Genomic DNA, 12,359 nt, shown 5'->3' with positions numbered 1-12,359 from the left:
CAAAAAAAAAATATTTTCATCTATTTAATGGTCCTATTTTATTAAATAGCTTTTAAACGAAAATAAAAATTTTCATTATCACTTTCAACGATTTTGTCAAAATCTTTTTTAAAATTAGCATCGAAAACAGTCTTGATTATGCTCTTAAGTTAAGGTTTATCTCTTTCATTATCTCAAATTATTCTCAGTGTGAAGGTAATTAATCGAATTTTATTACTTAATTTTATGAATCTCGAGTCATTTGAAAGATAAGAGTAAAACTGGTCTCAAATCTAAAATAATACTGGTGATTTAATGAGTTTTAGTGTTCTTAAAATTAAAAAATGTGTTAAAGAAGTCAAATAATTTTATAAATTCGTAAATTTTTTCTACTATTAAATATTTAATAATAATTTAACTCGATACAATATAATTAATAGAAATAAGTATTTTTTTTTCTTGAGAAATTTGTAGACAAATTTTTTTTTTCAATAAACAAAACAGGGGTAAATTAAAAGAATAATGTCAATAGATAAAAAATATGATTTATGTGGGAGTTGTATAGAGATCATATAACAGATGAAATGAGATTGAGACTCAAAAAAGATTGAATAGTCGTGTTTGATAATAATCAAAAGTTGTCCAGTCAGGTTCTTTCGATGAGAACTCGTCATTCATCTATATTTTTTTTTCATCATATTGCATCTATTATATGCTTTATGATTATCGCACTCGCTCTCACATAAATTATTAAAAAAGAACAAAAAAATAAAAATTATTAACTGTACATATATCTCTAAAGGAACAATCATGTAAACAACTTTTAATATACAATGTCAAAAATAAGTAATACATAATTTTTTTCAATTCTTTTTTCACACTGCATTCCAGAAATTCCTATACTCATGGACTCGTTCTCGATAAGAAACTTTCGATTTTATTTTATAACTCCTTATTTATTAATAATGAATTAATGAACTTGTTTTATTTATCAATTATTATTTATTATTTGTTAACTATAATTATTTACTGATTTGTAATTATTATTGTACTTATTTAATATTGTATTATAATTATTAATATATATTATAACATTATGTTTATTATATTCGATATAAAATCGATAAAAAAAAATTCGATTTTATTCTATAACTCATTATTTATTAATATAATGTTTTAACGAATTAATTAATTAATAAACTCGTTTTATTATTTATCAGTTATTTAATCATTGTTAAAAAATTTTTTTCTTTACTAATTTGTACTAATTGTACATTTTTTAAATAATAAAAAAAAAATTTTTAGACAAATATCTTAATCAAAAAAAATTTTTTGATCGCCATATTGGATCCGCCATTTAAAATTTTTCAAATCTGATATTAAATTAGAATTCAATGACCCCAAAATCCTTAATAAAATACCGTTTACAATATTGAAGAGTAGCCAATAAACTGTTTAAATATTTCTACATGGGTGTGGTGTCTTTAAGATATAAAAAAATCATTAGTAGAAAAAATTGATTTTTGAAAAAAAGACAATTCATACACTTTGAAATAGACAAATAAGCATAAAATGACAAATCATTTTTTCAAATCTATAATTGGCTACAGTCAATTTCTCCTTAGTTTTCACGACGTCATGCTTACTTTAATTCTAGATTCGAGATTCACTGGGTGAATCAATTTTATATATAGGTATATATTTTTTTTTCTGTACTCAAGACCTCCTTACGATTTGAACCGCGTCCTTTTTGTAGTGAAGTGAGCTTGGCTAATTTACTCGTTAGACCATGAGGTTGGTTGAATGAATTAAAATAGATCCGGCTTTGACTAATCGCAAAAAAAAATTCATTCACCAGACTTGATTTGCTTATTATTATTATTATTATTATTATTATTATTCAGTATTTTATTTCTATTTTAGGAAAGCTGTTTCAGCGTGAGAGGCTGGAACATCCAGGATGCTAGGTGTGCGGAAGTTGCTACGTTTGATGATCTATATGGTGAGTTTTCAAAAAAAAAAAAATTTGTGGAAAATAAAAATATTTTTAAATCTAAAAATTATTATTATTTTTTGACATTTAGTTGACGAATGATTTTTTAATCTTTGCTTTGGGTTTTGATTTTTCCGCTCAAAGGAAAATTGTATCTAATTGTTACCAGTAACATTTTTATTTAATTTTTTACGTGGTACCACTTGGTACCATACAAATAATAATTAATTATTACAATTATGTTTATTGGTACCCAAAATTAGTGGTGCCTGTCGATAATAAGTACCAAGGGAATCGTAATTAGTGGGTAATATTTGGTACCAAAACTAGTAGTACCAACTTGTACCACTAAAACTTTTAAATATGACTGACAAATCATTGTACCACTTGGTATCATAGGATTTATTATTAATTGGTACCACTAAAAAAATATTTTAATAGTTTCAAAATATATAGACAATTTGGTACAGTGAAAATTGAGACTAATTGGTACCGCAATTTTTTCCAAATTAGTGGTATCGTTTGGTACCATAAAAATTGTAATTAATTGGTAACAACTGGTTCCACAACCATTTTTTTTGTCGGAACCACTAAAATTCTGGTTCAATATTTATTAATTTACAAATTAGTGATACCACTTGGCAATTGATTTTAAAAAAATGTATTTAATTGCAACAATAAAAATTTAATTTAATGTTTCCAAAATTAGTGGTACCACTTGGAAGTTTAGCTGAAAAATGTTTTCTTTAATATTTTCTTTTTGTTTTGCTTTTTTCTGTTTAATTTAAATAAAACAAAATAATAAAATAGAAATACAATAGAATAGACAATAATTACCAAAATCAAATAATAATAGAAAAAGCTCAACTAAAATTAAAAAAATTTCTGTAAAAATAAATACAAAAAAAAATTCTACTAAATTTAAAAAAAAATTATTAAAAACAAATCGAAATTACTAATATGTAATTTAATACATTAATTATTTATTTTATTAGGTACAAAAATTTAATTATGTAAATTGTTATACAATATGAGAAAAATAAGTTCCGGGAAGTGACTCGCATTTTTTCTTTTCTCTTTTTTTTCTGAATGACAATGCTAGATTAAAAGAAGCGACATATTGCAAGCGAATATTTCCATCTGGTCTAAAAAAACCGTTATTTGTATTTTATATTCGTCATTATTTAGGTCTATCGCAAATTTTCTCATCAACCGATCATGTAATAATTCTCTTAAGAAATGAACCATTCGATTAAAAACGATAAATATTCTTCACTTCATTGCGTACATTTCTTCACTTTTTTTCTATCCGTTTCTCCAATTTCTCCAATATTTCTTCTACAAGGAAAATTAATTAAAACTGAACATTTACAATAATAAATAATGCATTTCTCATGAAATAAATATTAGTGAAAAAATATGGCATTTTTTAAAAATTAGATTTATTTTCTACTTGTAAAATTAAATACAATTAGAAGAGATTCTTTTACAAAAATTCTTTTAGAAAATAAAGTTGTTTTCTTGTTAGAATATTGTTTTGAATCAGACATTAGAAGCGTGCATTCTCAAGTAAAGATAATAATTCTCGAATATATACGTATATATACATATATATATATTGAAATTTGTGTAATTTTTGTAAAATGTGAAAGTCGAGCGACAGAATTTATGAAATGGACTTTAGTTAGATCGTAAAATAAAACCGGTTGATATATTCGCCAAAGGCCAATGGATATGGGCAGTGTAATTATTTTAATTGAGATGCATCCAGGCGTGTTACATGAGTTTTAGGGTTCTTATGCCAGTAATTTTCTTGGTATGCAGGCTATCTGGAAAATTAAGTAAACTATTTTTTTATCCTCTCACAAAAGCCATCAAATCTTCAAGTGTCTGGTTACAATTCTCATATTCTTTTAATTCTTTTCATTCATTTTTTTAATTCCGTTTAAAATTCTTCCTTTTTTTGGGGAATTACAAATAAAAAGATTCTTTCCTCGTAATGTTATTATTTATTTATTTTTTTTGATTTTATATCATTTCTTTCACCAATAAATCCTATTTCGATATTGATATTAGAAAAAATACATGGCATCAATTTTGGAATGTTTTTATTCTATGGGAAGATTTTTATAAATTTATTTATGTGAAATAAATGTTTTCTTAATTTAAGAAAATGTTTTTAACTTTGTTTTGTAAATTTTTTTTCTCAATGATTTTGGTGAAGCTGACATTTTTTTAGTCTTAGAGTTTATTCAAATCGGTGGTACCACTTAGGACCGTTGAGAATTTTGGGATGGTGCCAAAAGTATTGATACCACTTGGTACCATTAAAATTTTTGTAGTGGTAGCACTTGGTACCATTAAAATTTGAAAGTAATTGTAACAAGTGGTACCATTGCAATGGTGCCAAAAGTAATGATATCACTTGGTATTATTAAAATTTTTGTAGTGGTCACACTTGGTACCATTGGAATTTTAAAGTACAGTCGAACCTGGATAAGAGAGAACTTGATAAGCGAGAAACCTCTATAAGCGAGAGTTATTTGCTGGTCCCGTGAGTTAGACTTCTGTAGTTAAGAAACTGGATAAGCGAGAAACCTCTATAAGCGAGAGAAAATTGCTGGTCCTTTGAACTCTCGCTTATCCAGGTTCGACTGTAATTGTAACAATTCAAGTGGTATCACTTGGTACCATTGAAATTATGGAGTAATTGTAACAAAACTAGTGGTACCATGTGGTACCATTGAAATTATGCCGAAAGTAAGTAGGTACCACTTGGTACCATTAAAATTTTTGTAGTGGTAACACTTGGTACCATTGGAATTTTAAAGTAATTGTAACAAATCTAGTGGTATCACTTGGTACCATTGAAATTATGGAGTAATTGTAACCAAAACTAGTGGTACCATTTGGTACCATTGCAATTATGCCGAAAGTAAGTAAGTACCATTAAAATTTTTGTAGTGGTAACACTTGGTACCATTGGAATTTTAAAGTAATTGTAACAATTCTAGTGGTATCACTTGGTACCATTGAAATTATGGAGTAATTTTAACAAAACTAGTGGTACCATGTGGTACCATTGCAATTATGCCGAAAGTAAGTAAGTACCACTTGGTACCATTAAAATTTTTGTAGTGGTAACACTTGGTACCATTGGAATTTTAAAGTAATTGTAACAAATCTAGTGGTATCACTTGGTACCATTGAAATTATGGAGTAATTGTAACCAAAACTAGTGGTACCATTTTATACTATTGCAATTTTACTGCCTCAGCGTAATCGGTACCAAATTCTTATTTTAAATTTTCTTGTACCTTTAAATTCAGTGTTTGTAGTATTTTAGTACGAACAAGATTTTCTAATTACATGATATCAAAAGTGGTACCACTAGTTTTATTCACTGACATGACACCACTAACATTGTAATATGTTGCGAAATTAGTGGTACCAGTTGGTATCGTAAAAATTCTAATTAATACCAATAAAATTGTAATTTTATGTTTTAAAAATTAGTAATTCTATTTGGTCCATAGAAATAGTGACTAATTGGTACCACATAGAGATTTGTTTCATAAATTTGTATTTAACTGGTACCACTGAAATTTTAATTAAATAGTTTCAAAATTAGGAGAATTATTTTACAATTAAAAATTACTATTATTATTTAGAAATACTATTACTAAATATAAATATATTATAAACATATTACTAAATACTAAAAATAAAAGATAATTCTTAAATATTAACAATGTGAAAAAATGGAAAATTAAGAACCCATATTAAAAGCTATTAATTTTATCAATTGAATCATTAACTGATATATTAAATTGTTTCCTGACACTAGAACGACAAATTCTCCTGCGAGTACTAAAGCCTGGAGCTATTAGAAAAGATAAGATAATATTGAAAGTAACTTTCATGATACCACTACTACTACTACTCTCTCTCTCACTACTTTTTTTTTATATGAATACTTTCCTTATATCCCCGCTGAACCAACCTTTATCATAACTGCGATCCAAGAGGTAGTCTTGTAAATGCAAATTTATGAGATCTCGAATATACACTTTATTTAAATGGTTTCTGCTCCAATAGTTTCTTAACCATATCTATTTCTGAAGCTTTATTCTAAATTAACAAATCGTTTCAAAAAGAATCTTAAATATTTATTCCTTTTAGTTGTAAAAAAAAATTTCTTTCAAATTAACAATAAAATTTCAAAAAAATTGTTAAAATTATATTATACCTACTAACAAAATTTAAAAATTAGCATTTTTTGGTAATAATTTCGACACTACCTTGGTATCACTAATTTTGATCCTTTGTGGGAGAAATAAAAGGATAGAAAGAAAAGGGAATGTTTGAATTTTAGTTTCAATTCACTTCTACTTCCTAATGAAGAACGTAATCTTAAAGATATAATCGATGGAGATAAGAGGCTTTTAGACGTGAATTTAAAAATAGGGAACATGATTCATCATATATGGTCTTTGAAGAGGACTCTAATTATGTTGATTTACATCAATTTTATTTAAAAGAAAAGCAGTAGTAGTTGCGAGCGCGCAAATTGCTTTCGAATGCATAACGAGATTTTTATCTCGCACTAATTTTTTCTATTTAATTGCAAATTTTATAAAATATTTATTTGATTTAAAAAATGCAAAATTCACTGTTATCAATTTTTCACTGATAAAAATTACTAAATTCAAAAAAAAAATTTTCATTCATTTGTTCAAAAATCAATCTAGTAAACAAATTGAAAAACTACATAAAAAAACTAAAAATACTTCACTATATTAAAAATTGATAGTATTTTTACTTTTAGTACCATAAATTGTTATAAAACTATCAAAAGGAAAAATAGTAAAATACTAAAAATACTAGAAATACTAAAAAGTTAAAATACTAGAAATTAAAAAGTGAAAATACTACAAATACTAAAAATTTAAAAGTATAAAAATTCTATAAATACTAAAAGTGCTAAAAGTGCTAAAGCCCTTAAAAGTAAGGATAGTAGAAATACTAAAAAACTACAAAGTGATAAAACACTTAAAAGTAGTAAAAAAACATTGTAAAAAATTTGTAAAAATACCTCAAAAAAATTTGCTAAAGATATTAAAAAATAAATAATAAAATAATTACTAAACTAACACAGATTCTATTCATTAATTCACACTCGGAAAAAAAAATAAAAACTAATTGACAAAATGATGTTACACCTACGCTGTAATTAAGAAATAACATTTCTTGTTCTCGAGTTCACTAATTTGTCCTTCGTCTCATCTTTCTTTCACTAATTAAAATTTAAATTGCAAACTAAGTAAGAAGTCTCGCTTATTTTTGTTTGTTTAATGTTTTTTTAATTGCACTACATTAATTAAATTATTATTAAAAATCAAAAAAACATTCATTTCATTTTTCCTCTCATAGTTTCTTAATAATTATAATTTATAATTTGTGTAGTGATTTAATTTTATTTTCAAGTAGCGAAAACAAAACTAAAGTAAGGTGTTACTCTATTATATATAGTAAATGTATGTTAAATAATTTTATCCATGTTTTCTTTAGTGAAAATTTAATTATAAGGTAGTTTTTTTATTTTTATTATATATATTATTTTGAAATAGTTAAGAAATTGATAATGTAACTTTATATTAGAATTTATCACTAATTAGCATCTTTCATCCATTTACTTTGCCTAATAAGAAGCAACTTCACTTAGGACACTTGTTATCATTGAAAGGATCGTCTCTTACAAGATGTTCTTCAATAATTTTCAAATTCGAGTAAATTAAATTATACATTAATTTATTTCCAGGCATAAATTCATTTCATTTGAATGAAGAAATTATTCATTGAAATTAATTTAATTATTACAGAATATGAATTAGTTTCTAATTATTAATATTATTTTCAAATAATCAATTACTATTTATTGATATTAATAATTATTATTGCCTTTACTGCGTTATTTTTATTATTATTTATTCTTTTATTTACAAATATAAATGGGATAGGTCCTTTCATATTATTATATATTTTAATAATAATTGTATTTAATAATTAATTATTGATTAGTTAATTAATTATTTGATATGTATCTTATGAGAATATGCTTTTATTTTTATTATTATTATTATTATTATTATTATTTTTTTTTTTATTATTATTATTATTATTATTATTATTATTATTATTATTATTATTATTATTATTATTATTATTATTATTATTATTATTATTACTATTATCATTATTATTGTTATTTCTATCGTGATTGTTACTACTTTTTATTGTTGGTATTATTTTATTATTTGTTCATTTATTTATTTTTGAGAGAAATGGAAAATCTAATCTAAAAATTATAATTAGTAATGAAATTTAAAAAGAAGAGATTTTTTCAATACATATGTTAAACCACATGCTCCTTTTTTTTATTTAATAACAATTAAAAAAGAGAAAATCTTTCTAAAGATGTCTAAAGTTAATGAAGAATTTTTCTTTATTTATTTTTTTTTTGCGACTTGTTATTAGCAAAAAAAATTTGCATACGGTCAGGTGGTCAAATGTAAATGAACGCGACCTTTTTCTCGTTTCTTCCTGAATCCAATGCCCGAGACCATTCTCAAGTTTATAATTCTACTGCCGTGAAATGCTCGTCACGTTCGAGACAAGATTTGAACATGTGTACCTTTTTTTGTACATACACATTTAACGAAAGGCGATTCTCTTATTAATTACTTAACACACTTACAAATCCGCTATAAAAGCGAGATCGAATAAATTCAATTAATTTATATCCGTACATGAATTACATCTAATGAAAATTTACATACGCGCGTTTTAAAGTTAACAAATTTGTTTTATGTTTTTTTTGTAATCTTTACATTTTTCTCTTTTTCAGAAAGAGAAAAATTTTTCTTATCTTTTTTAATGTTTATTTTTTATTTTACTTTATTTCATTTACTTGTTATGATTTAGTAATGTTGTAGGTATTAATATTTTCTATCTGCAAAAGTAATGAAAATTTTTTTGTTAATTTAATTATTTATTTATTTAAATGTGTATTTATTTATTTATTTCATTACTCAATTGTTTGTTTACTTATTTCTTTACTTCATTATTTGTTTGTTCAATTATTTATTCACTTACATATTTAGTTACTTAATTGTTTATTTGCTTATTTATTTACTGTCATATTTATTGACATAATAGTTTACTTGCTTACTTATTTAATTAATTGTTTGTTTATTTATTTATTTACGTAATTGTTTTTTACTTACTTATTTACTTAATTTTGTCTTAATTTAATTATTTATTTATCTAAATGTTTGTTTATTTACTTATTTATTTACTTACATGTTTATTTACTTAATTATTTTGTTTATTTAATTATTTTGTTCATTTAATTATTTATTTACATAATTGCTTGTTTATTTAATTATTTATTTACTTATTTATTTGTTTATTTAATTATTTATTTACCTAATTGTTTATTTGCCTACTGATTTACTTAATTGTTCGTTTATTTAATTATTTATTTACGTAATTGTTTATTTATTCACTTAATTGTTTGTTTATTTACTCAGTTGCTTTCTTATTTATTTATTTAGTACTCCTTTATTTATTTCTTTATTTAATTTTTTATTCATCATTTTTTATTTACTTGTTTATTTACTTACTTATTTATTTAGAGTATCAAAAATTTATTCATCTGCTTGCTTGTCTTTTTTCTGCTTTTTGTAATCGTAAGCGAACTTTTTTCTTTTCCTTATTTTTTTTTCTTTTTTGAATGAAAAAAAAGAGAGAAGGGAGATTTATTAGTTTAGTTAAAAGCCAGTTGGACTAACAAATGTTAATTGATGCTTATGATATCTCTGAAGTGAGTCACGAAATGACCCCTGAGGCCGGTAATTATTTCCAACGCGCTGGGATTCTTCGAGTACTTACCAAATGCTGACCATGAAACTTGCCAGACAGGAAAATTAAAACGTGATTCAAAGCTTATGTCGACTAATTTGATTCGCACCGGAATCTCATCATGATTCGTCTTCTTATATATCGCCTTACATGAAACATTATCGGAAATTAGCAATTTCAAATCAACTTTGGAAGGGGGGGAAGGAATTTTGAATTTAAAATCTAAATGGAATTAATTTTTTAATTATTATTATTTTTATTATTTAAATATTTAATTGTATGAAATTAAATAAATATAAATGAATATTTAATAAATATTAAATATTTATAATTAAATATTTAATTAAATTTAATTATTTTAATTTAATTATTTTATTAAATATTTATAAATGAATATTTAATTGTATGATTTAATTGTATGAAAAAATTAGTTAATTAGATTATTATGATAAAACAATAATTCAAGAAAAAAATATACGACAATAAAATTAAAAATTAGTAAACATAAGAAAAGAAAATTTAATAAGAGTAATTTAATTTTTTACATTCATGTAAAATAATACAAATTAGATACAAGATAAGTAATAAGGCTTTCCTCGCACGCGAAGCTATTAACCGATTGTTTTACATGTTGTCAGTGAACGTGACGATTTTCAGACGTGCGAAAACTGAAATATTAATTAATATTATTATTATTATTATTATTGTTCTTGTGAGGTCAAGATTGAAAATTCATATGTCAGTGATCATTGAAGAAAAGGTGTTTATATTTATTCCATACTCGCGCGCATTGCTCGTAACGGGAGAGGCGTCTTTACCGCTGCATTAACGGTTGCCGTTTTTCACGTAAGTGAAAACAAGTTTCAGACTTCTTTCACAATCGCACTGTTAAATGACAACATTTCATTAGAAATGATTACACAGGGGCAGATAAGCCCTCGCGCGCTTCATATGAGTCTCTCCCGCTTTTTCTCTATTCCTCAACTCCTGCGAACATAATGCTCTCGCTTCCTAACTTGATGCGAAGTCTCCTCCTGATCCATGCAAAGAATTTTCCAAGTAGTACAACCTTTTACTTTACTTTACTGTATTTTCAATGGAAATGGAAAAAAAAGAAAGTTTACAATCTGCAATTCTATTCTTTCTTTTTTTTTTTTTTTGCTTCTTTCGAAACTCATTTTACACTGGATTTATTTGATTTTACTAACTATTTGTCTATTAACAAATAAATATTTACTTGAATCAAAGAAATTTTAGTTAAATCAGAGAAATTTTATTTGAATAAAAAAAAAATTTATTAGAACGGATAATTTCAGTATTTGAAGTAAATTTAATTTAATTGACGCAAATGAAAATTATTTGCTACAAAACCAAATAAATATTTATTTCGATACAAATATGTATTTATTTAATTAAAATAAATTATTTCTTTGATTGAGTTTCGTATACGCTGGAAAAAAATGGTTTTGATTCAAATAAATGATTATTTATTTATTTGTGAAACAAATAAATAATTACTTGATACAACAAAATATTTTTTGGATACAAAGGCCACAAAAATATTGTTTCAATTTCAATAATTATTTGGTTTAACAAAATATTTACTTGATACAGAGTAAATATTAATTTGATGATAGATAAATTCTTTTATGTAAATCAAATAAATTTTTGTATACATTTGATAAAAATAAATATTCATTTGATACAAAACCAGAGAAATAGTTTACTTGAATTAAGCAAAATATATTTGAATCAAAAAGAATTAAAAAAAGATATTTCTCCCAGGGAAAAATAAACATTTATTCTTTTGAAATAATCTAACTTAATTTAATTTTCTTCGTTTAAATATATAATTTCTTAATTTAAGTAGAATAATTATATATTTTCTTCAAGTATATTTTATTTATGGTTCAAGTATAAATTTTATTCAGGCCCAAAATAAATTTTTATTTGGAGCAAAGAAAACAGTTTTTAAGCAAAAATTTTATTTAGAACATAAATAAAAGTGCTATATGAATTTTTTATTTGATTTAAATATTGAAACAAATTTCTTTTTTGAACTAAATAAAATTTCTTTTAACCAGACAAAATTTATTTGAAACAAATAACATTTTTATTTGAACCGAACAAAACTTATTTGAATCAAATAGAATTTATTTGAACCGAACCAAATTTATTTGAACCAAAAGAAAATTTATCTTCAGATAAATTTTGTTTAGTTCAAATAAATAATTTACTAGGCTCTGAATTAAATAAAACTTTTTCCTGGTTGCAAAAAGTTCATAAACAACATTTTGAAGAAAAATATAAATTTTATAAATAACGCAAAAAATCGTAAACTTTTGTGCACAAATTCTAATTTAAAAATACAGTGAATTTCTAAAAAAAAAATTTCAGTTTAAAAGTGAAAAAAAATTTGCATAGAAAAATATTGTTTCCGCAGAAAAAAAATTGTTAATCATAA

General features: G+C 23.8%; 1 protein-coding gene across 2 annotated transcripts in view; it reads left to right on the top strand.

The window, feature by feature from the left end:
• LOC122512887 overlaps positions 1-12,359 on the top strand; it is a 65,531-nt gene that overhangs the window by 35,053 nt on the left and 18,119 nt on the right. For both annotated transcript variants that reach the window (XM_043629019.1, XM_043629018.1), the window contains exon 2: positions 1,903-1,981. In XM_043629019.1, coding sequence (XP_043484954.1) covers positions 1,940-1,981 — 42 coding nt within the window. In that variant the 5' untranslated portion in view covers positions 1,903-1,939. The remainder of the gene's footprint in view (positions 1-1,902; positions 1,982-12,359) is intronic.

Source organism: Leptopilina heterotoma, unplaced genomic scaffold (genome assembly GCF_015476425.1).
Source record: "Leptopilina heterotoma isolate Lh14 unplaced genomic scaffold, ASM1547642v1 Lhet_13, whole genome shotgun sequence".
NCBI classification, from domain to species: Eukaryota; Metazoa; Arthropoda; class Insecta; order Hymenoptera; family Figitidae; genus Leptopilina; species Leptopilina heterotoma.
The sequence above is the reverse complement of the archived record's forward strand: the minus strand, read 5'-3'. Positions and strand labels throughout refer to the sequence as shown.